Here is a 27,136-nt window from a genome sequence, read left to right on the forward strand (position 1 = left end):
TTCCTTGACAAAGGTCATCTCATTGGCAATATTTTGGCATTATGGTGTTTAAACAAGAGAAAATTAAGCTAAACATATAATCATCAACATGAAAAATTAAATAAATCCAGGTCAGAGTGCAAACGTCACGACCTTATCATCTTGAAGCAGGGAGGTAGCTGTCGCACCCAGTGATCGTCGGCTCTGTGTGCCAATAATGCAGCACGTGTGTTTACCTTTAGTGTTTTCACGACTTTAAGCGTTGATTTCACTCACCACACGATTCTACACATATAAGGGACCGCTTTTACACATTTATAGCTGAAAACGTAACGTCAGGACAAAGTTTAATGCTTACATTGTTCAACTCCAAGGTCATAACAATGTTGTTCCATATGGACTCATAGACAAGTTACCGTGCGTCGCTGGTTCGGGGTAACAGCTTTGCAAGTACTTTACAATTTCCCGGTGTGTTTTTTTCAAAGTGCCAACAACATGTGTTGGGCATAATGTATCACAGAATAGACGGCTCGATAAATTTAGCCTAAGTGCCACCTCATAATGCCGCCTACATGCTATTAAATGTTGTAATTGGTGGTCATATCGGGCTTCATAATGTCAAGAAACGCCCACAAAGACCAGTCTGCCGACACCAAACCTCTACTTGAGGAGGATTCGCAGTTTGATGAACACGGTACAAATGACGAAGGCTCTGAAATGGTCGGTTTGACGTCAAAATGTTATTGGAAAGGGTAAGTATTTTCTAATTATTAACAATTGGAGTATAAAACTGATGGCAGACAGAATCGCTAAAAGTACATGTAACAATTATTAATATTATTCCAAAAATTCCAATGACAGAAAGATACTGTATTCAATGTAATACAGACAGTATTGAAGATGAAATGCACTTTTTGCTAGTCTGTCCAAAGTGTGAAGTTCAAAGAAACAACTTTCTCAACAAAATTAAACTCACAACAGAAACAAACCAAAATCAGGTCATTTTTCTTCTACGGTAAATCTATCATATACAAGCATGCAATAAATATTACCATTTTTATTATTCTTTTATCCTAAATAAGCAATCAAGAGGCTGAAACGATCTACAATGAACAAAATTGTTTGATAGCAAGTTTATTGGCAGACTTGCTGTTCAATCTAAACCAATTCTACGCCAAAACGTTAAAATTAAAAAACACACACAAACAGCAAGGATGTATTTTTCACCCCAACGTAAAAAGTAAGTACCTTCTTTCGACACCAGTCAAGTATCATAGACTTGCAGAGTCTGCTTTAGTAAATGACCAGATGATGATTGTAACACTGGCTTGAGGTAGAACACACCTCAGGGACAGAAATTCCAGCCTTCAAATTTTATAAATTCTCTTCTGAACTACCACTTGGGGGGGCTTATTTTAAAGCTCTTGATGAAAGAAAACTTTTCATCATCTAGTTTTTCGAAAATCGAAAATTTTATTTTTCCCCATAGAGTTAACATAGGGATGGCGACCATTTTGAATTCCAAATATCTGGAAATCTTGGGTAATTTGTCTCTCTAGTACCAAAGTTTGCATGGTGACCCATGATTTTTATTGTTGCTTTGGTAAGAGAATGGTCAAAAGTTTCATTGAGGAAAGTTTGAGCAAAAGTTAAGTCTTTCACTTTCGAGGTGCATACTACCTTAATGAAAACTCAGCTAATAATTTTTTTCATGAGTGCACCCTGTCAGTCTTATATCTAAACTTAGTACAAATAATATGCATGTCTTAATAATCAACATATGAAAGTATGTTTAATTATTTGATATTTGTATGAGACTTGTTTCTCTTAGTAATTTCCTTCAGATGTGGAGAGATGTACTGGTATTCTGTGGCCAGTGTACATTTTTACTTACCCATACAACTTGCAAGTAAAATAGTTATTGCAACCTATAATTTGTAATGGTAATAATATGAAATTCGTATAAATTTAAGTTCCTTCAATAAATCCCACATTGTTGTTAAGAAATAATAGTAAGGTGTTTGTCATCCAATCAAGAGATCTCTCTTGGAATCAATGTGAATACATCATTCTATGAGAATACTGGCAGAGATGTTGTCAATGTGAGTTTCTGCTACGAATGTAAGCAATTCCTATTTAGAACAGGGCAAGGTACTGAAATTCCCAAATAAAAAAACTAACATATCTTTGTAAAATTCCCGCATGTATGTGATATACTGCCATGCCAGACGGTGGAGTAGTAAGATGATTGGTACACGCGTCTTTTTTCTTCTTTCTACAATCCAAATTAAAAAAGTACATATAAACCTACTAATACAATAATTTGTCCCAAATTTTTTATTTATTGTATCCATCATGATCAGGCTTCACCGTCATATCAGTGAAGTGAAATTTTGGTGTATATGCCATGCAACATTGTGTAGGAAGCACATATTCATTTTTGTTCAGAATTTGCTACATAATGTACAGTATCTTTGTAGCAGCTGTTACCCTCTATTTATTTTCCACATTTTCATCCAAATGCCGGATTATAGTATTCAGATGCGCAAACAGCTGAAATAATTTAGCCACAGTGTTATATTAGTCCTAAGTCGTTTAGTTTGGTATGTGATAAAAAATTTAGATACGCTTGATACTAAAAATCATACCTGTACGATAGCCCTACGGTATCATACATGTACATAAGTTACTTTTTCTCAGTTTATTTTTGTCATTCCATTTTTTCCATTTCTTTTTTTTTCCATTCCATTGGTATCATCAGGTGGCACTAAAGAACCCATTACACTGTATTAGAAAATGAATCATAGTTGCTCAGCTAACAGTGACCTAGTAATGAGAGGTACTCATGCAAGGAATATTGTGGCCCAATATCTCAAAATAAAATTGGATTGAATTTAAAGTAACTTCATTTAAAAGATTACAAAATTAAAGTTTAAAATTAAAGTAAATTCTAACAGCTATGTTACACTTGTTTAATTTAGTTATTCTTTCAGGATATACCGTACTGCATCATAGTTATTCTCTCACAGTCTCAGGATATATTACATACATATATATATAATATATATACATTATATATATATATATATGTATGTATATATATATATATATATATATATATATATATATATATATATATATATATATATATATATATATATATATATATATATATATATATATATATATATATATATATATATACAGTGTTCTCCCCAGGATTTTTTGAAGAAGAGGGCGAAGACGTGGTGCGAAGCACCACAAGCGACCGCGTTAGCGGTCGCGGGGGGAGGTCAGGAGGGGGGTGTCCCCCCTCCTGCCGTTGGAGCTTTTGAAAAACAGCGATTAAAATGGTGTTATTTGGTGGCACTTGGGAGTATTTTTTTCAGATTTTTTTCGTATAAAAAACTCAAAGGAAGGAGATCTGAGACAGTGTACCAAACTTTTATTACAGTTCACTGATTTCAATTATGAAGATTTCATTTTTTGAAAACGAAAACGTAGCGAGAGACATACATTTATTCATCGATGTCAAAATTATCACCATAACACTCAGGTTTGGGGAGCATTTTTTCAGATTTTTTTCGTACAAAAAACTCAAAGGAAAAGAGATCTGAAACAGTTTCCATAACTTTATTACAAACGAAAACATAGCGAGTCTAGAGACATACATTTATTCATCGATGGCAAAATTATCACCATAACACTCACGTGTTCTCATCCTGATACAAGTCCGACCGAGCCTAAAATTAGGTTGTTTTGCTTTTGGAAGTAATACACAAACGAAATTCTAACCTCCTATAAAACTTCAGTGTACTCTGCTGTCCTTGGTTACCCTCAAGCTCCTTGCCATGTTTACTCAGCTACCTAATGCACGGTCCCTATGGAGGGACCGTGGCTAACGTGACGTTACGGACTGAGCCATGCTGCCTTCGATGAGTTGCACATGGGCTTATGATCTCGGATGACATCACAAACTCGCGAGATTTGCAAGATCGATGAGAATTACGTTTGCAGTCTGCAGGATCGACGCTCACGCTCGCATTTTGCTTGTAAATCACTGTCAACTTTTTTCCCGTACATTTTATTGTTTTATTTTTCAAAAAAATAATCTTTTTCATTTCTGGCAAGGGGGCGCTCGGAATTTACAAGAGGGCGCCACGCCCCTGTTACCTTATCAGGGAGAACACTGTTATATATATTCACATTTTTATTGTTTTTTTCTTTTACTGATTTATTTTGTTTTTATTAATTTACTCATTTTTCATTTGTTTATATTTATTCATTTTTTTATATATTCATTTGTTTGAAATTTTCATGATTAACTTGTTTATTGCATGTTAAAGTTCATTGAACAACTAAGGAATTAATGAGAAAAAATGATTATCAATTGCTGCTGGTAAAGCACTTGAAGTCAAAACCAACATTAATTGTGTAAAATGTACATTTTCACATGAAATGCAATGTGTATCATAATTGCATTTTTGTGGGAAATAATTTATTTATGGCCGATTTGTAATCCCACAATGTTTTAACAACAAACATGCCAAAAGTATGCCAGGATTTTCATTAGTACATGTATAAAATGCATTCCACTCTGCCGTTGTTCATTTTGACATTTCCCAGAGAACTTGTGTGGTTTGCTCAATTGATGGACCATAGATCAAACTAACATGCTGTAGACATGGAAATGGAATTTGATGTACATAGTGCTATCAGTATTTGTATGATTACATGTTCATTTCTATGCTGTCAGTAACCTTCCAATTGTTTCCCAATTTCAGAAGAGAAAAATGGATGTGGACGTTTGCCTTGTTTTTTCTCTCAACGCTGAATTACTCTTGCCGAAATGCCGTGCCTGTTTCGCTGTTGCCATGGGAACTGAACTTGGATGGGACAAAGCAGAAACGGTAACTTTTTGACATAAGTGTTACTGCATAGATAAATACTAGTACACATGTCCAGTGTACGGTATAGGAAAGCCTGAGTGTAAGATAGATTGTCTGGTATATGTGGGAATAAACAGACAGAGAGACGGATACTTGTCTAGTATTAACTGTCAAAAGTCAATGTCAGGTTTGGAAAAAAATCCATTTTGCTTGGCTAAATTTTGATTTTGGCAAAAAGGTTTCCTATCAGAAGAAAGCAATTCAGTTGCTATTGAGGTCAAAATTCTTGAAAATACATGTCCATCAGTAAACACAAATTTGACAAAGTCTTTTAAATGGATTTCAGAAAAACCTTGAGGGAATAAATTTGTTTTAACCCTAGTTGATGCTGTCCATTATACACTGTTTTATAGGGATATAATTGTATTTTTCAACTCAAGTGGTATTGTGGTTCTCCAAGTTGCAGTGGTAAAATAATAATAAGCACAGTCCAAGGCAGAAAAAAATATTTAAGGTAGTATGTGCCTCGAAAGTGAAAGACATGAACTTTTGCTTAAATTTACCTCAATAAACTTTCATCAACACTCTTACAGAATGAGGAATAAAAATCAGGGGTCCCATGCAACTTTTAGTGCTACAGAAAGAGATTACCAGACATTTACCGATATTTGAAGTTCAAAATGGCTGCCATGTCCATGTTAACTCTATGACAAAAAACAAAAATTTTGATTTTTGAAAAACTTACTTTTTCTTAATACCCCAAGAGTTTTAAAATGAACCCCCCCCCCCCCACAAGTGGCAGATCAGAAAAGAATTGTAAAAATTTGAGAGTCCGAATATCTGTCCCTGAGGCACATTCTACCTTACAGAGAACACCACATTAACCCGTCAAGCCATTTAGCAAAATGCCTAGTGAGACAGGGAGTCATTTGGCCAGATAACAAATAATTTGGCGATCAACTTCACTGGTTGGGTACAGCAATTGCAAACACTAAAATCAGCGGGTAATCTCAATCGGTGTCAATCGTGAATTATTCTTCATTCGATTCAGTTTATTTTCTAAGATACACCATGAGAGAAATGGTTTGTACCACTGTGCAATATTTACGCAGCCTGTAGTATCAGTATCAATTTTATGGCCAGAGTTGGGCTTCCTGCGGACTTTTGTATTACAATCGCTGTACCAGACCACTGAAGTTGACCGCCTTGTAATCTGGCCAAATGACTCTCTGTTTGACAAGGCATTTAGCTAAATGGCTTGACGGGTTAATGTGGCGTTCTCTGTAAATCTAGCCTAACTCATTGACCTTGATATTGTTTGAAAAATGCCAAATTGTTGTTCTGAATGATATCATCATTCATCATGAGGTTCAACATTTTCTCAGAATTTTCTCAAAATTTCCAACTTTATTTACAGGGACTAGTGTTGTCCAGTTTCTTCTGGGGCTACTCCCTGACGCAGATACCAGCCGGGTATATCAGTGATGTGATTGGAGGAGATCAGGTCATCACCTTGGCAGCCATAGGATGGGGGTCGCTGACGCTAGCTATGCCATACCTCTGCCACACGTTTTCAGACAAGTCAGTGCAGATGACAGCTTTGGTCCTGCAAAGGACTGTCTTCGGTACTTTACAAGGTTGGTGTTTTCATAAGATTGGGCAAGTGTGAGAATCAGGAAATGGACAACAGGTTTAGACGGACATCAAATGCCATTACGAAAGAGTTTTCAAGACTGACAGTTTCTGACATGTGCATCCCTCCAACCTTCTCTTCTTTGTCATAGTTTGCAAAGTAAGGTCTCTGCATTGTGAAACATATTCTTCAGTTAATAATTATAATAATAATGGGTTCTTATATAGCGCACATATCCACAAGTACATGTGATCAAGGCGCTTTACAATTATTATTACCCCTGGTCAAGGGACCTAATGTGATACCACTACAACTCCCTGGGGAGCAAACAACAGCTCACATGTGCAGCCAGTAAGCGCAGCAGAGCTAAACGCACACATAACAACCTCTGTCCTACCAGGTACCCATCACTCCTGGGTGGGGAGAAACAATGAGGAATAAAGTGCCTTGCTCAAGGACACAACACCATAGCCATGCCGGGGCTCGAACTCGCTTTCCTTTGATCGTGAGTCCACTGCTCTAGCCACTGGCCCATGATGTCTCCTTGATGTTACATTTGTAACTTCTCAATTAAATACGGCTCTACATGTATGTTCCATTCCAGCCCTTCACTATCCTGCCATAATCAGTCTAATCAGTCAAAAAGTACCAACAGAGGGTAAATCCACTGTTTATGGAATAATGGTGTCCGGCTCTCCAACTGGGTAAAGACAGTTTCATTATTGTATCTCCGTGTGGTTAGTGTCTTAGTTTTGATGGTGCATCATACATGTATATGTTGCTACTTGCTGTATGTTACTGTTTAACGTAGAATGCGCCACATACAGACTCTCAAATTTTCTCTATTCTTTATTATATCATACCAGTATATTGATGGCGCAAATACAGCGATCGGATTGGTTGAGATGCGAAAAGAACCCTGGTATATTGGCGATATACCATGGCTGGCATATGCTCAAGCTCTTAGCTTGAGCAAACATCAGTCTTTGCATTCCACGCCAGAATTTCAAAATACTGTTATGATATAATAGCAAAAAATCATACCCATACCACTCGATTTTTGACCAGGTCTCTTCATACCGGTATATGCACTCGCTATCACTCTTGCATATATGTCATGAACTTGTTAAAATCTCGTGGTATACCATCGCTGGGTGTGCTTTATTGTTTAACTAATCTACCACTTATGGGGGCTCATTTTAAAGCTCTTGGGGAAAGCAAAAGTTTCTCTGCCATAGTTTTTCAAAAAACGAAAATTTTACATTTCCTTGTGGAGTTAACACACGGATAGTGGCAATTTTGAATTTTGAATAGCAGTAAAATGTTAGGTAAGGTAATTTGTTTCTCTAGTACCAAAATGTACACAGTGACCGGTGATTTTTATTCTTGATTTGGTAAGAGAATGGTTGAAAGTTTCACTGAGGAAAATTTGGCCAGAAGTGTAAGTCTTTCACTTTTGAGGCATGTTCTTCCTTAAACCATCATCTATTGAAGTGTTTCACCAGAAACTCGTCATCATTAGTTTACACATTTCTAACTTAGGATACACGTTTACTCCACATTAATTGTAGTCATACCAAAGAAATAAAATCAATGAGCTAAATACTCTCTTTTCAAAACAATACAAAAACTTGGACCATTATTATTAGTGGCCATGTCAAAATTAACATATTGGAAAGCTAAATTGCACATATTCGCAGTACTGCAGGGTTTCAATTCTGGAGGCCAACATTCTGTGAAACAAACAATCTACTACAATAAAGTACATACAGTGGTTGGCATTGAACCATTGGTTCTACGGAAATTGCCAACTCTGCCAGGCGTAATTATTGTCTAGGCTGTAGTATCAGTTGACCACAAATAAACCAACTCTGCGAAGGTTCAAACATTATCTGGAAGAGGTAACATAGTCAAAACAACAACACGCATCCACACATATCCCACGCAATTTCCAGAACGCTTCGTTCGCAAATGTTGTTTGTGCGGATCTACATGTAGTGGTGTTGTATTGACTGTAACTGACCTCCTCCTAAACAACTTTTCAACTTTTGCAGGGTTGATGATAGACTGATATTACTGCTATACTCTACTTACACCTGATAGTGTTAGCAACTCTGCAATTTAGACAGTATGTCTCGTTCCCATATTGCCAACAGTTCAACACAAACCGCTGTATATAAATTGGCAGATAAATAGATGTGTTCATTCCTTGATTGCATATATTCCTTGTTTTCAATATTTCAATTCTGCTGCAAAATTGAGCCCGTTTAAATTCTTTAGATTAAATGTACATGCTTGGTTTATTTCTTTTCAATTTCATTTACATTTCCCATCTGTTTTTTGTCATCGTTACATGTAGAGTAGTGCTATGTGGCAGCATTGGTTCCTATTTAATACACAAATATCACTGGGAGAGCGTCTTCTACTTCCTTGGTATCAGCTCAATTCTCTGGGCATTTTTGATGAGACACTTTCTCATGGAAAAAACGTGCAATACCAGCAATGTGAAAAAGTCAGCCATAGACCTGTTCCGGAGGAAGCCTTCGTCGAGTTCTCGGAGGATTCCCTGGAAACTCTGGTTCAAACACAAAGCATTCTGGTGAGTTAGGCCTTTCTGTTTTGAAAAGTGTGAAAAGGGCTGTTTCTAACTTACCAGTATGTTACAGTTGGGCTAGTAACACGCAAAAAAGAAATATTTGTCTGCAGTTTTTAGGGAGACATTTTTTAAATCGCTGTCAATCACATATGGTAAGTACAGATACACAAAGAACAACAATCAAACCTTATACAACCAAAATATTAAATCAAAATCATATGAAGCAAATGTCAATGACCATGAACTTCAGCTGAAATATTAAATTAATATTAACTATTTAGGTATGAAATTCAAATGTTACAGGTTAAGTCACTGTTCCTTAATATATGGGGATGTACCGGGTATGTACCGGAACAAATATAGAACATGCAATAATTAATTTACTGTGTGAATGTACAGTACAGAGGATGCCGTAACATGTACAAAGCCCATTTAAACATACTGCATTGTTTTATATCATCTCTTTTTCTTTTATTTGTACCAACAGGGCAATGTTGATGGCTTTTTTCTGCAATGGCTATTCGTTCTTCCTTGTGTTTTCATGGATGCCTACGTATTTCGAAGACAAGTTTCCCGGAGAGAAGGTGAGCAAGGAGAATTTTCAGTAGACAATGTGTATTTCCAACGGTTCAATGGCAGAATAAAATGGGGATGTGCGGTGTTCCACAGACTGATTAGTACACATGGAGGATCACATGAATAAAGATTAACCCTTTGAGCGCCAAAGTCGATTTTATACAATAAAACGCCAAACAATTTCTTTCAGATCTAGACAATTTTTTTCTAATTTTTACCAAAATTTTGGTCAAAAAGTGTAGTTCGTGAAAATTTATGTCCATTTAGTCCAAAATCTTGGAAAAAATTACAGAAAGTTCATAAAAATTGGTAAACTTTTACCCTGATATTTAGGGGGAAAATTACAGTGCTCAAAGGGTTAAGTTCAGATGGAATTCAATGAAGAGCTCTTATCACTACCCATATATCAAAGAATAGATTTTTCATAGCATACCCGAAAGCTATTACAGCTGTCCATAATATATTTCATGTTTCAAGTACTGCTGTTTGCTTTCACAGGGCTGGGTGTTTAATGTTGTACCATGGCTTGTAAGTGGGCCATCCCGTATCACCATGGGGTTCATCGCAGACAAGTTGATTAGGAAATATTCTGTCACAACAGCTCGTAAAATTATCCAGGTAGGTGGCGCTCCCTTTTTATCCCAGTTTATAATGAAATCTACGGTGTGTATGAGTGTACTGTTAATCATCCGCCATGTAAATTTTCATCTTCTGTAACTGTTGAAGTATATGAATTTTATGCTTTTTTTAACGATACGTGCCTTGCGCCAGTATGGACTCGCTCATGAACTGTCGTCCCAAGATATCTTACCTGCTTTTTAGAAGTGAAGACTGATCATGGTAGATTCTAACCAAGTGATTTTGCCTTGTACCACAATTCAATTATCTAAGGGAAATCCGTACAGAGGTTCATATATAGTTAGACGTACAAAGATGAAACAATGTCATTATAAACTGAACCATGGCTACAAGGAAACCATATTCAATTGCGGAGAAGTGGTATATTTTTTTACCGTCTGCAGTCTGCATAACCACATATTACATCCCAACTCAGAGCTACAAATCTTTGATCAACAAAATGATTGCTAGAGCACATACTAACAGTGTGCCGTTACAACCAAAATTTTTGTGAATGAAGTCATGTACATCCGTAATACTGTATGAGTATCTGAAAAAAGTAATTTCATTATCTTCCAGGGTTTATACGGTCTAGGTACAACAGTTTGCCTGATGCTCTTCCCATTTGTTGAATCATACACGTCAGCCCTGCTGGTTATTACGGGTATTCTCTTCTTTGACGGCTTCAATTCATCTGGTGCATCAATCAACCCACAAGATCTTGCCCCAAACTGGGCTGGTTTTGTTTACGGTAAGTGGCAGGGTGATAGAGGTTCAACTCTGCTATCGGGGAAGACAAGCCATGCATAAACATTTAGGAATATGAGAATTAAAATAGTATTCACATCTAAACTAAAAGACTGGACTTTTGCACAAACTTTCCAATTGGAAACTTTGATTCATACTCTGTCAAAATCAAGAATGAAAACCGGGGTTCATCATAAATTTTGGTACCAGGGAAAAAAATTAGCTGACATTTACCAACATTTGAAATTCAAAATGGCTGCCATCCCTGTGTTAACTCTATGGGAAAAAACAAAATTTTCAATTTTCACAAAAACAAATGGTGGAAACTTGATTTACTCTAAGAGCCTCAAAATTAGCCCACACAAGCAGTAGCCCAGAAAAGTTTTGTTAATTTGAGTCTATACACATGTACATGTCCCAAGGCACAGTCTACCATAGATGTCACTGCATGATGAAGAATTGCATTTTCTGGGTTGTACTGCCACATGAATAGTTCACCGTGTTCAGATCATGGAAAGCAACATGATAGTGCTTTGATTGGGACTTGCAAACAGGGTAGAGAAAACCATGTATTGGGGAATGATGAATTCTTGCATCAGGGAAAAGAAAAAATGAACACCAAAGTAGTACATGTACATTAGACCTGACCGGCAAATCAAAACAGAAATATATCCTGATATAGAAAAGAACACTGAAATGTAAATTTCTAGAGCCCATTGAATAACAATATCAACTTTCTAAAATTTATATGAATGCGTAATTTTAAGCTATTGATGTACATGTATGTCTCTTATGCTGTACTTTGTATTTCCTCAAGCAAACACATTATTTGTGACAAATATAAAGAAAGAGCTCCATGTTCAAGACCATTACATGTAAAAACATGACAGACTTAAAAGTTACAGATAAGATGCTAATATGTAAATTTGTTAATCTCATCTGATTTGTTTATGTTAACCTTTACATACAGTATGTATCAAGTCACAAACTATGTACAAGAGAGTTACGCTGTTTCATTACAAATTCATTATCAATTATTTCTTATTTTTACGTCACATTTTCCAGGTTTTGCCAACACTGCAGGGGCTCTTCCAGGCTTCATTGGAGTGTACATCAGCGGGCACATACTGCAATTCACTGGCAGCTGGACTGCCGTCTTCACTTCCACCGCTGTCATTAATGCACTAGGATCTGTGATGTTTGTCTTTTGTGGTAGTGGAGAACCTATTTATTAAAATCTCTAAAGTGAAAGATTTAGACTTTTGCTCAAACTTTCCTCAGTGAAACTTTAACAACAATCCTCTTAGCAAATCAGGAATAAAATTCAGAGGTCACCATGCATGCAAAGTTTGAAACTAACGAAACAAATTACCTAACATTTACAAATATCTGGAATTCAAAATGGCTGCCATTTCTGTGTCCCCTCTATGGGGAAGAATACAATTTTTGATTTTCAAGAAACAAACGCTGAAAATTGTTCTGACTTCAAGAGGTTTAAAATGAGATTGCTCAAGCAATAGACCAGAGAAGTATTGGAAAAATTTGAGTCTGAATATCTGTCCTGAGATGCATTCTAAATGCATGCATTTCTTGTCAAGGTATCTCTGTTACGTTGTTAAACAAATGCTGCATACAGTTCATTATCCTCCACTGATGACCATGCGGTACTCACAGCAACTTTTATTTTATTTCATTGTTTGAATATTTCATACATCTCTAGCAAACATGAGTTCAAGACTCCAGCATGGTGTTGTGCCCCTGAGCAAGGCACTTTACTCCTCTGTGCTCCATTTAGGGTTAGTGGGTTATGGGTACCTCATCCTGTAATTGGGCTAACATTCGTTGGATGATGGCTGATAAAAACAAACAAAAAAATACGCACACTGTCCTAGTCCAAAAGGGGACAGCAGATATAACTTTTGATGATTTTCTCAAGTACACTTTCTCATTTTACTCCTGAAGTATGTTGACACACATATTTACTTATACGTATTTAGCCTGTAAACACAATGTTTATATGCTAAAATGCATGCTCATAGTTTACATTTGAATTCTAGTCCAGACCAGAATTCACCTGTCAATAATAACAGTGCAGTCGAACACATGTACAGGCTGAGTTCAACATGATGAATACTTTTATATCTCAGCATAATTTTTGGAAGTAGAAGAAGAAACTGCAGTTGATGTTACAAACAAAAACTCTGAAAAATGTATCAAGAGTTACGGATGTACATTTACTTAAGTAACTGCTAAACATCGAAATTACTGGAAATATTGCTACAGTTCTTTGTAATGAACCATTGGCGGTACGCAATCGGACACATTGTCTAAATTGCAGAGTTGCCTATACTGTAAGGTGTAAATATCATCTAGTAATAATATCAATCATAAAGAAATCAACTCTGTGAAAAGTTGGTACATTGTATGGAAGAAGGTCAAAGGTGCATGTAGTCATAAAAACACCACCAGATCTGCACAAACAATGTTTGCAAGTGATTCATTCTGGATAGTTAGCGGAATGTGTGCAGTCAATATGTGGTGTTGTTTTGACCAAGCGTGACCTCCTTCCAGACAATATTTCAACTTTCGCAGAGTTGATTTATTTGTGGTTGACTGATTTTACTACCCAGACAATAATTACCAGTTTTGCAACTCCCATTATAGACAGTATGTCTAGTTCCTGTACTGCCAAAAGTTCAACACAAACCACTAGTAAATGATCTACACTGTCTCTGAGTGATTCTCAACATCATCCAGAACCTTTCAACTTCTTGTTGGAACATTCCCACTTTACTGCAGAAAATAACAAAGGTCACTAAGATCAATAGGTTCGTATTGTAGTGTTGAAATAGTAGAGATGATCATTACATTCCAATCTTGCCCATAACTTTGCCAAATGCAAATATTCACTGTCATGTGATTATTACATAAAAATGATATAAAATGGTTAGTAGAAAAATTGAAATGAAAATGATCAGAGACTTGCCAGACAATTTGGTCAGTCAGGTACGACACCTTGTATTTGTCTTTATGAATACTGCAGATGCTAGTACAGAACTGTAACTGTCTTATCCAATGGCAGCCATAATATTGAGGATTCCTGTCACTGCGTTACCGTTCATGTATCAATATTTTATTTAGTGTTTGATACTTCGGTCACATCTCTCATTTAATTTCTGTCTGAATTAAGAAGTAGGGTAAACTAACGCACAAAGTATTTGTAGTAGGTGACTCTACTGGAGTCCCTCTTTGACTAGGGAATCGCAGTACCGTAAAATCTGTCTGTTATAGACTCCTTCCAGGAGTGTCCAAGTGTCCAAAGCACACTAAGTGTGCCAAATCAACAGGTGACATTTCATTTCAAAACATTTATTTTTCAAAAATCTGTCCTCTCCAGGCCAGTGGACTTGTGACAGAGTTTCCTATAATGGAATGTTCAACCGCACACAAACAGCAAGGTACATCAAATCTCAGGAATTTTTGATGATATTTGCCATTAATTTGCCAGATTTTGCTGCGTGAACAAACACTTCAATGTTTGTGCAATCATCCACATGACAGTAAGAAAGATAGAAAGCCTAGCAAATTATATTTTTAAAGTTACTATACACAGATTCAGGCTGTAGTGGTATTCTGAATTTTATACATCTGTAGTGATGAAGCATATTTTTTTAATTGATTGATTGATTGATTGATTGATTGATGAAGCATAGTGCAAAACAGTAAGCTATTAATAGAATTATAATCACAGTTGAGTTCAGATTTGCCACGTACTTGTATGTAAATATGTAGACAGGTAAATGCAGATGTCAGCATATCATGTTACAAATGATATGAATTCAGAATTTTTACATGACACAAGCAGTGAGATTTTTGTAATCATGACCAGACACATTTAGTATTCCTTGCCTGTTTATATGGTGCAATACTTCATTCCGAGCTTGTTCCTTCCTTCAGTGACAGACAGCTGAAGAAGCCACACTTAATTTTCGTATTAATGTGCGTTTTTTTCTCCTTACTTAGACTGGCGTAGCTTAACAGGCAATTAGGAAATTAGGCTTTAACATTGCTATACGTAAGGCAAATATTCAGCCACTTTTTCACACAACACAGTATGCTAACAACTGTTATCAGAAATTTCTAGCTGTGCGTCATTCTTAATGGGGCAATATTAAACTACTCACAGCAAGCACAGTTTAGTCTGATCAGTGAAGTTATCAACTTCTTTGAATTTCTCAGGTATAAGTACATATAGGCAGGGAAAATTGCTGTGGGCAGTTGCCAGATCTTATATGCAGAGTGAACACCAAACCTCCTGAGTCCTAAATAAATTGTCAATATGAAGATATCTCACACCTAGGATAAAATTTTGAAATGGATTTTAAGTCAATGAAATATTTCATTTTAAACAAACATTGCAACTACTTAAGTTTTAAACATAGTATGACTGATTCAAGTTGATTTTAAACATAGTAATATTCATGTATAGAAACAATAAAATTTGTTGCCATCATTAGTTTAACAACATTTTAAATTTGTAATTTACATATTATCAAATAAGTAAGATGTATATTATTACTAAGATCATACAAAATTTGTAGACAGCTGGCCAGCAGTACTAGTATACCTGTATACCTGATCATCCAGTGACTTAAATCAAGACTAAGTACTTCTTGATAACAAAGCCACTATTTAGTCAAGTATGAGTCTTTAATATTCATAAAATTCACTGGCTGCTTGCCTCAGTAAGCTGTAATCCAGATGGATGATGTTATGTAGGTCATTTCCCCCACACTCATCATGACCTGAGTTCAATTAGTCTAGAACATTCTCAAGGTCACTGCCCTTGATGACCTCACAACCTTGAATTCAATTACTCATGTTTGGAATGTTCTGGAAAGTTGATTAGTTGTGTAAGGGAGATAATTTTAGAACAGTAATTAGCATGTCAATAAAAGTTCTAGATTGTTCTTATATGCCTTTATAAAAGGGACGTGCACAGCTTCCAGTCAGACTTTTGGGATCGTGTCTCTTGTGTGTTACTAAACTCCAGCAGTAGTCATTCTCAAGACTTTTCAAGACCTTCACTGCCAACGCTGGATTTATACTGTGGACTTTGTGCAGCTTCAAGCCTGCAAGGACTGTTCATTCATCCAACTGACTGTTACAACTCTGAGACTGGAGCTTTGCCGTCCCAGCTGAGATAAGTAGTCTGTACACTTTTAAAGCTTGTACTCTATCCCTGACTTAGCAATTAGTTTTATTTTCGTAATAAATTTTGTTTAAACGTTAACTGCTGAGTTCACCCTTTTGTTCGTTTTCTCTGCACGTAACAAAATTGGGGGCTCGTCCGGAGACGAATATTTTGAGCCGTTTGACAACATTTTGCCTACCTTTTCAAAACTACTGTATACTGTGAACTCAGCGAAATTCAATCATGGCGGAATTTAAGCCAGACGAATTTATGGATGACCTTGATCAGGACACATTTAATTCCCTCAGAAAAGACAACCTCATAGCACTGGCAAATTCCTTAAAGTAGATGTCAAAAGATCTATGCGCAAGCGAGAAATTCAATTCAAGATTGCAAAACATTTAGTTAATTCTGGCCATTTTGAAGAGTCTGCCTTAAAAGATTATGAGCCTGAGTCTTCCTTCGAACTCAAAAATTAGAATTAGAAATTCAGGCAGATTTGGAGCTTAAAAAATTGGCATTAGAAAAAGAAAAAATACAAATGCAATTACAAATGAAAGAAAAAGAATTGCAAATGGAAGAAAGACAGAAAGAGAGGGAATTGGAAATGAAAGAAAAAGAATTGCAAATGGAAGAAAGACAAAGGGAGAAAGAAAGAGAGGAAAAAGAAAAGGAAAGAGAATTAGCAGAACACCGACTGCAGTTAGAAATGAGACGTTTAGAGCTTGGAAAGTCAGGAAAATTCTTCCCTTCAGACAATTTTGACATCACTAAGCATTTCAGGTTAGTTCCCCCTTTCCAAGAAAAGGATGTTGATAAATATTTCCTTCATTTTGAGAAAATTGCTCAGAGTCTGAATTGGCCTAAGGAGTCCTGGTCTATGCTTTTGCAGAGTGCTTTGGTGGGTAAAGCCAGAGAAATTTACATTCAGTTGTCAGTAGAGCAGGCTTCAGATTATGATTCTGTGAAGGAATTAATTCTCAAGGTTATGAGTTGGTGCCTGAAGCTTACCGTCAGAAATTTAGGGATTGTGAGAAGGTGAAAGATCAAACTTACGTTGAATTTGCTCGAACAAAAGAACAACTGTTTGATCGTTGGTGTTCTTCGGAAAAGGTCAGTCAGAATTATGACAAATTACGACAACTTGTTTTGATTGAGGAATTTAAAAGGTGCATCCGGAGTGACATCAAGACGTTATCCATGAACAAAAGGCAGATACATTGGAGGTTGCTGCACGTTTGGCCGATGATTATTCATTGACCCACAAATCTTCATTTCTCAGCAAACCATCCCAGTCCTTTTCCTACAGAAACAATGCAGGTAAATTTAACTCCTCCTTTTCATCCAAGAATTTTTCAAAGGACAGTAGAAAATCAAATGACAACAGTTCACAGAGTTCAAGTAACACTCCCACATCATCAGATCCCAAGTCTCAATCTCCTTCTGAAAAACAGTTTGGTACACTTTCTTGTAATTATTGTAAGAAAGACGGCCATTTAATGTCAGAGTGTTTCAAATTGAAAAGAAAACGTGAAGGTCAAAGTGGTCAAAGTGGATCTAAGCCCACCGGCTTTATTTCTTCATCAACTCAATTAGAGTCTAATAATGTGTGTAACACATTTTCTGAGGTTAAACCCCTCTTATCCCCAATTAATGAGGTCAAGGTCAATTCTTCTCAAGATAGCATTATGGGTATTTTCGAGCCATTTATTCATAATGGTTTTATATCACTTTCTAGTGATTTCTCTTCCGCTACCCCTGTCAAAATTTTAAGAGATACCGGGGCTTCCCAGTCTCTTTTGTTGGCAGATACCCTGCCGTTTTCTGAAAAGTCATTTTCAGGTTCTAAAGTTCTTATTAAGGGGGTAGATTGTAATGACTACATTCCTGTTCCTCTCCATAATGTCTATTTGTCTTCAGACTTTGTTTCTGGACCTGTGACTTTAGGTATTAGGCCTTTTTGCCTTTCGAAGGGATTCACCTTCTTCTTGGAAACGACCTTGCTGGGGACAAGGTCATTACTAATCCACTTGTGACTGATAATCCTACTTTAGATCAGGATCCAGAGCCAATTGAACAAGAGATACCCGATTTATTTCCTTCGTGTGCTATTACTCGAGCCATGTCAAAGAAAACTTCCGAGAATCAAAATACTCTCAAAAATAATGTCACAGATGTTGACTTAAATGACACCTTTCTCAGTCAGGTGTTTGACACGGATCATTCCGTTATCCCTCGTGGATTTGCAACTTCCAGTAAAACTGCTGACCAAAGTCAGACATTTTCTAGATCAAATCTCATTGCAGAACAACACAAAGACCCAGATATCTTGTCTTTGTTTGACAGGGTAGATGATGAAGATAAAACTTCAGATAGCTCTGTTTCCTATTATACAAAATCTGGTATTCTCATGCGTAAATGGAGACCTCCAGATGTTTTGGTTGATGACGATTGGCTATAAAACATCAATTGTGGTTCCAAAGCCCTATCGTGCTGAAATATTGCGCCTGGCCCATGAAACGCCCTGGGCTGGTCATTTAGGAGTCAGGAAAACTTATCATAAAATTCTCAGTCACTTTTATTGGCCTAATCTCAGGCAGGATGTAGCACATTTCTGTAAAACTTGTCACACATGTCAAATGGTAGGAAAGCCAAATCAGACTATTCCAAGGCCCCTTTACAGCCAATTCCTGCATTTCAAGAACCATTTAGTAGGATACTAATAGACTGTGTTGGGCCCCTACCAAAAACAAGATCAGGAAATGAGTACATGTTGACAATTATGTGTACATCAACTCGGTTCCCAGAAGCCATACCACTGAGAAACATAAAGACAAAGACTATAGTGAGAGCTTTAGTCAAATTTTTCACTTTATTTGGCCTCCCTAAATGTGTCCAGTCCGATCAAGGCTCCAACTTTATGTCTGGAATTTTTCAACAAGTAATGGATCAGCTAGGCATTAAACAGTATAGGTCATCCGCCTATCATCCAGAAAGTCAGGGTGCTCTTGAGCGATTTCATCAAACTTTGAAAAACATGATTAGGACCTACTGTTTTGACACAGAGAAGCAGTGGGATGAAGGAATTCATTTTCTGCTCTTTGCTGTTAGAGAGTCAATTCAGGAGTCTCTTGGTTTTAGCCCATTTGAGCTTGTATTTGGACATACAGTCCATGGCCCACTTAAGCTCGTTAAAGAGAAATTCCTATCAGACGATGATGATTGTCTGAATATTTTGCAATATGTGTCAGATTTTCGTACAAAACTCTCTAAAGCATGTGAATTAGCCAGAGAAAATCTTGAGTCATCTCAGCAGTCAATGAAAACCAAATATGATAAAAGCACCTCAAAACGGAAGTTTAAACCAGGTCAAAAAGTTCTTGTTCTACTTCCAATTCCTGGCAAACCACTCCATGCTCGTTACTTTGGGCCATACCTAATTGATAAAAATTGAGTGATTTAAATTACATCATAATAACACCTGACAGGCGAAAACAAAAACAGCTATGTCACGTAAATATGCTTAAGCCATATTTGGATAGGGATAATCCTACTATAACTCAGCCTGTCAGTGCAGTCAGTTCAACCATTATGAAGATAGTGATACTGAAACTGACTTGAGTGAAAATACTCTAAACTCAAAGCTGGGCTCGGTCAAGCTTCAGAACTCAGAAATCCTGGAGAAGCTGGAGTCTACAAAGTTGGCACACCTCCAGCCAGAACAACAACAACAGCTGAAAGAACCAATCCATGAACATTTGTTTCAAGATGTTCCAACAAGGACAAACATCATCTATCACAACGAAGATGTCTGCGACAGTAATCCAGTGGAACAACATCCAGACGGACTGAATCCTGCGAAAGCGGAATATCTCCAGAGAGAAGCCAAGTATTTGCCGAACAATGACTTTATCGAACTCAGTAAAAATAACCGGACTTTGCCGTGCATACTTTATGCCAAATTCAGTGCCATTTCAAGTTTTCCAACAACAAATTGCAAGAAGATAGTCATGGGACATCCTGTTTGCTACTTTTCACACAAATTAACAAATCCCAGAGAAACTACTCTACAATTGAAAAAGAGTGTTTATCTTTGATATTAGCTTTACAGCATTTTGAAGTTACTTTTGAAGTTACTTCTTCAAATCAGCCAATAGTGGTTTATATTGATCACAACCCTCTTGTTTTTTCTGCAGAAATTTAAAGGCAAAAATCAGAGATTGCTAAGATGGAGTTTAATGTTACAGGAGTTTAATCTTGACATTAGACATATCAAAGGCAGAGACAATTTAATTGCAGACTGTCTCTCTCGTATTTAGAACTTATTGTTGTTCACACTTTTAAGATTACATTTGTAAAAGAAAGATTTTTCATTGAAAAATTTTCTTTTTTTGAAGAGGGGGTGTGTTATGTAGGTCATTTCCCCCACACTCATCATGACCTGAGTTCAATTAGTCTAGAACATTCTCAAGGTCACTGCCCTTGATGACCTCACAACCTTGAATTCATTACTCATGTTTGGAATGTTCTGGAAAGTTGATTAGTTGTGTAAGGGAGATAATTTTAGAACAGTAATTAGCATGTCAATAAAAGTTCTAGATTGTTCTTATATGCCTTTATAAAAGGGACGTGCACAGCTTCCAGTCAGACTTTTGGGATCGTGTCTCTTGTGTGTTACTAAACTCCAGCAGTAGTCATTCTCAAGACTTTTCAAGACCTTCACTGCCAACGCTGGATTTATACTGTGGACTTTGTGCAGCTTCAAGCCTGCAAGGACTGTTCATTCATCCAACTGACTGTTACAACTCTGAGACTGGAGCTTTGCCGTCCCAGCTGAGATAAGTAGTCTGTACACTTTTAAAGCTTGTACTCTATCCCTGACTTAGCAATTAGTTTTATTTTCGTAATAAATTTTGTTTAAACGTTAACTGCTGAGTTCACCCTTTTGTTCGTTTTCTCTGCACGTAACAATGATAATTTCTAGTTTCAGTTTATTTGTTGTGCCCCTCCAAAAACAATATAGTTCAAATGATATATATGTAGGTAATCTCAAGAACAAGGTTCACTATATTTTTAAACCTTCCATGCAAGATTTGTCAAAAGCTGTCTGCCAAGTCTGTTAAAGGCAGTATTGATTGAGCCACAACTCACATGTATTATCAGGTACTTGGCATTTAGTCTCGACTTCCAGACCTCAGTTGCTTCGCTCTTGCATAATAATCATAGAAAAGTGTGTCGCAAGTGTTGAAGAGTGTGACTTAACATCGAGTCATGAGGTGATGAGTTGCTTCGCTCAACGATATGTCTGTCCGTACCGCCAGTGCAGCTCACTTAACTTTGATGTTTTAATGCGTAAGCTAAGCAAACGAGGTCTGGAAAGCAAGACTACTTGACATGGTGTGTTATAGCGGGATTTGGTCAGTAAAAATCATGTTTACAGTAGCTATGGTTTTAGGTGCCTTCAAATGTTAAGTTTCTTTTTAAAATTCAATATATGTGTCATCAGCCATACCATAACATTTTCTGGTATTGTCATCAGCCAAAGTATAGCATTTTCTGGTATTCCAATGTCAAATTTTTCACCTGTCATAGCACAACGTTTTCTTGTAATCCAATGTCACATTTGTCATCAGTTATGGCACAATTTGCCTGTATTTCAAAGTCAAATTTGTCACCAGCCCCAGTATGACATTTTCTTGTATTCCAATGTCAAAATTGTCACAAGCCACAGTATAACATTTTCTGGTATTCTTATCTCAATTTGTCACCAGCCATAGTATAATATTTTTTTGTATTCCAGTGTCGAGTTTGTCATCAGCAATAGTGTAACCTTTTGGTATTCCAATGTCAAATTTGTCAAAAGCCATAGTATAACCTTTTCTATTATTTTCTGTTTATTTTTATGGCAAGTACAAAACCTCAACAAGTATAAAAATGTGTTCTGACAGGAAATAACTACGCACAACTTTGACAGTTTACTTTCACATTATAACATGGGACTCTTTTGGTATCATGTTTGCTACAACTAAATAGTCATAAATTATTGATAGTAATTTTGACGAAAGTGAAGTTAAATTTAAAACCTGTATCAACATAAGATAGTGCAGGCTTCATTTACGATGGAAAGTGTACCATTTTATTCATAAGAGTTTTGTAAGTTGCAATTCTGTGTCTAGCATTACTGTATTCATGTATGGATATATATATATATATATATATATATATATATATATATATATATATATATATATATATATATATATATATATATATATATATATATATATATAAAACAGAATTGGAACTAATTTGGGATAATTGGATTTTCATTTTTTCAAATTTCTCAATATATATATATATATATATATATATATATATATATATAATATATATATAAACACGATTGGAACTAATTTGGGATAATTGGATTTTCATATTTTTCAAATTTCTCAAAAGTGTTAGGTGCCATATGGCTGAATGTTTCAATATTGCAAATTATTCATCAAAGCAAGTGTGTAATGTAAAAAGAAAAGCAGATGAGATTACATTTGTAGATTAAATCGGCATTACTTCACCATCCAATTATCCCAAATTAGTTCCAATCATTTCATATATACAACTCCCATATGACAGTCATCTAACAATTTATACCTGTATCTACCTCTGTCCTTACATCAAATACAACACCTTCTGATATACTTGACGCAATGCTGCCTTTATTAGAGAAAATAGTTTGCTGTGGAATATTTATGTAACATTTAACTGTTTTCTAAGATGAGTTGTGTTGATAATTACTATGAAAATGCATTTTGTTTAGATTAATTCATTGTGACACATTTAAAAGGGCTTTACCTTCATTGCTCACAGTACTAGTATGAAATTGGGGAATCTCTGTAGTATTTCATTGCATGCACTTTTGTATATGTATAACCTTGACTGTTTTAGCTCCGCTGTCAGCAACACGGAGCTTATCAAATAGGCTGATTTTCCGTCATCCATCTGTCATCTGTCATCCATCAACAATTGCCTTCTCGTGTAGCCTTTGTTGACATGTTCTTAGGGATGATTTTAATGTGGTATGTTCAAATTATGATGAAATCTTTAATTGTGTATCTCTGCATCTATGTTTGCCATTTTTCGTCAGGCCACTGAAATGAGCTATCAAAGGCTTCCACCTCCTTCATCAACAATTGTGTCAAAAGTAGTACATCTCTAAAGAACACAGTGGAGCTATATCGGCTGCTGGGTTACTTGTTAATTCTAGTCATGATATGAAAATGCCATACTATTAAATGGTACTCTGTACTGAAATAATTTTACAGACACTTGAATTTCAAATGCAATGTACGGGAATGTTACACCAGCATGTCAGTCTTGTTTACTTTAATTGGATGTCTGGAACACTGTACAGTTTTGGCTGCATAATGTTTTGTACACAAGTACCCGCTGTTTCACATTCTGTACACAGTGACATAAATATCTGGCATCTATGAAAAAGGTACGATTGAATTCTTTTAACGCTTTTTTGAAGGATGGTTTGCAAACTCATTGCCATCCATGGTGATTGTGGACCTTTTTACGGGTATCTGGGATGACCAAGTAATTTATCCCTTGCACCTTTGGACTTAGATGCATCCCCGTATAATGTTTTTGGATGGGTGGTCTACATGTATATACGAGGAATCATGGCTGAAAGGTTAATACTGGCTGTTGGGAACCTCTGATATACATACTGTATTTTATTGTGGGTGATTAAGTCCTGTCATTACAGTAATGATACCTCTATGTGTACCTATTTTCAGACAAGTGATGACACAGATACTCAAAATCCACAAAAGTTTCTTTCCTGAAATACTTCAGATAGTATATTCTGATATTTTGCTTCATTGTTTGAATTTGTCCCTTCAAAAACTATATCGAACGTACACTTAAAGGGCCAGTAAAACTAACTTTTGATGATTTTTTCATTATTTTTATTTTATATGTCAATTGCAAACTCTTAATCTACTCCCAAAAGAATGTAGGAACAACCATTATTTAGCTTATCAACATAGTGTCTATATGTGTAAAATGCACTGTTATTCTTTACATTTGAATTCTAGTCTGGAACAGAATTCAAATTTCAAAAATAACATTGCAGTGTACACATGTGTAGAGTGAGTTGACAAGCTTTAACACTGTAAATATAAACATGTTTTGGTGAGTAGAACAAGAAATTATGTTCCACGTTAAACACAAAAATAGTGAAAAAAAATCATCAAAATTTAGCATAAACGGCATGGTATTCTTATCTTAGATGCTGTTTACATTCACTTATGAACTTTATTTTTCAGTTTTGTCTTGTAAGTTTACCAGGTTGCAATATGTTTTCTGTTTGTGAAAAAACCATTAATAACCTTCAAACTGTACGGTTTATGTTATTGCTCTGCAGACAGACAATTTAGATTTTTTTAAGATGCCAATTTTTATGGGACAGTTTTGACCAAAATTCAAATTTCAAGATATTTTGGTGCCCTTGTAACTGGTGCAGCACATGTTGGTGCACTAGCAATACCAATGATCAGGGCTCTGTTATCTGCAATGTTTTAGAATGAGCACAGCCTTGTCAACTTGCATAAGGCTGAACAAAAAAATTTGTGCTGTTCTGATAACCCGACCTACCCTATTTTTTACCTGCCGACCCTAAACTTTTTAGAGCTATGTAAACATGGAAGTAAAAAAAAGAAAGAAAAAAACCGTAAAATCACACGTTCGTTACTTGGCATTTGATTTTTGCTTGAACGAGGATGCCTTTTATGTTGTTGTTTTTTTTCATTTTATATGTATGATACATTTTTCTGGAAATGTTGTGGCCAGTGTTTGACCACCCTGAACCCCTGAAAAATGCATATATAAAATAAAATATAAATATCAAAAATAAATAAATATTTTTGAAAAAAATTCCTGCCTGCCTACCTACCTACCCTATTTTTGAAAACCATGTTATCGGAACAGCACAATTTATCTTTTTTGCCTAATCAGTGTATCCAACAGACATATCACCTTACTTTGTGACTGTTATATACTTGCATTTATCCGTCAGCCAACTTGAATTCTCATGATAGACACAATTTCACCCCCCTAAAAATGATAATTTACAATGTAGGCGTATAATTTTTAAATTCATTAGTATCATATTCTGTCACTATCTTTGCATATTTTTGAATCATTTTAATTTGATTGTACACGTATATGTTATTAATAAAAATTTTAACCAAAAAGTGTGACTTCTCTGTTCCTCTCAAGCAAAGAATACACAATTTTTTTTTTCACAAAAGGTATAATATCTGAAAACTGCAACGAAGTGACCAACAAAGAATCACATGACTGTAAGCATAGTTTCAATTTTTCTGAGTTTGAGCTCTTTGATACAACTCGTTTCTCAAGACAATTACAGAAGCAAATGACTTCAAGATTACAGACATCGTATTTATGTATAGACCATTTGGCTATGATAGCAAGATTTACAACTTTTTCCAATTGAAATAATATCCTCTGATCACATCTGCAAAATTTAACTCAACTGGCATTTGTAACACCTTTCTTGTTACTCTCTCCGTAAAACTCCATATATTTTTTGCAACAGTACATTCCCAAAATCTATGCTTTTAAATGTCATATATTTAGCAATGTTTACACAAAGGAGAATCACTTTTTTTCCAGTTAAAAAGCTTAACACAATTTGGTAATCTACAAATAGTAAGTTTCCAGTGAAAACACAAAGAAAACTTGTTAACACAAGACATTTTCATCTTCCTTGTGCTTCCATCCACCAGCTATTAAAAATCCAAACAAATCAGGACTTTGGGAGGATTTAATGGTTCTCAGACCATGACTAAGTCTTGGCATTCAGGAAATGGTATATAGCGGTAGTTTCACAATTAACAACAAAGGCAATGTAAATCGTCTTGTACTAGCCCATGAGGAAATTATTCCCATTGTTCTAACACAACTTCCTTTGCATAATTCAGTAACACTTGTAATGTGTACTTTTCGTTCAGATCAAGACATTGTAAATAAAGAAAGCATTATATCTCTGTCGATATACTATGTATGCGTATAATATACTTGTATAATAACACAAATTACTTCAAGTACAAATAGGCCTAATATGTCACTGAAGTTTCATGCAGGATGCAAGATGCATGAAACTTAAGGTAAAGGGCGACGAATTCGGACGCGCACACACTTTAGAACGTTTCTGCGCAGATTTAACTCCAGCCTGTCGCAAATGGGCTACTTTGTAGTAGCGGATGTATTTAACATCACCTGTCATTGTTGAAATTGCGCTTTTACCTAATTTTTTGACCCAGTCTCTTAGAAATACATGTGACCTATAACCTTGTCATATTTTGACCCCCTAGGAAGCTGGTTTTTATTCAATATGAGCGAAAAATTAAGATTTCTCTCCCATTTACATGGCGCATATTACCCATTCACCTGGAGATATTGTAAAAAGTAGCGTGGTGACACCCTTTTATTAAAAGTGTAAACTAAATGGTATTATGTCAGGATTTTATTCGCCAAGTTTGGTCAAAATGACACCATTCAAAGCGACAGGAAGAAAGTTCGAAAATTATGTAGTGATATAATTTCGATATCGTCATTTTGTAATCGATACTTATGTAAAAATTTCTTTACAAACATCATGAAAACTATACATTCGATAGATATGGATCTTAAGTCTTGGTATTTATTAAATTAACTCATTTGCTAAGCTTTTTATAATTGCTTTCTTTAGTTTAAGTGAATTTTATCATTTTTATTTATTTCTAACGACGCCATTTTAACGTCCGTTTCCATGGAAACGAGCGTGGTGACCCCCATTTTTTATTTTATTTTTGCACTTGCACAACTTTCAAGAA

The 27,136-nt window shown here is 35.8% G+C and overlaps 1 protein-coding gene across 1 annotated transcript; it reads left to right on the forward strand.

Moving 5' to 3' along the window:
* Positions 1-138: 138 nt before the first annotated feature.
* On the forward strand, positions 139-13,990 carry LOC139133192 (voltage-gated purine nucleotide uniporter SLC17A9-like). Its single transcript, XM_070699628.1, has 9 exons — positions 139-731; positions 4,764-4,889; positions 6,286-6,505; positions 7,106-7,205; positions 8,861-9,100; positions 9,585-9,681; positions 10,172-10,291; positions 10,871-11,042; positions 12,104-13,990. The coding sequence occupies exons 1-9, from the start codon at positions 717-719 to the stop codon at positions 12,271-12,273; spliced, it is 1,260 nt and encodes a 419-aa protein (XP_070555729.1). The 5' UTR covers positions 139-716; the 3' UTR covers positions 12,274-13,990.
* The last annotated feature ends 13,146 nt before the right edge of the window (positions 13,991-27,136 follow it).

The sequence above is a fragment of the Ptychodera flava genome, chromosome 5 (assembly GCF_041260155.1).
Source record: "Ptychodera flava strain L36383 chromosome 5, AS_Pfla_20210202, whole genome shotgun sequence".
NCBI lineage: Eukaryota > Metazoa > Hemichordata > Enteropneusta > Ptychoderidae > Ptychodera > Ptychodera flava.

Coding starts and splice junctions, on each gene's coding strand:
- LOC139133192 (XM_070699628.1), top strand. Junction 4,890..6,285: donor GATGGGACAAAGCAGAAACG/GTAACTTTTTGA, acceptor CTTTATTTACAG/GGACTAGTGTTGTCCAGTTT. Junction 7,206..8,860: donor GTGTCCGGCTCTCCAACTGG/GTAAAGACAGTT, acceptor CGTTACATGTAG/AGTAGTGCTATGTGGCAGCA.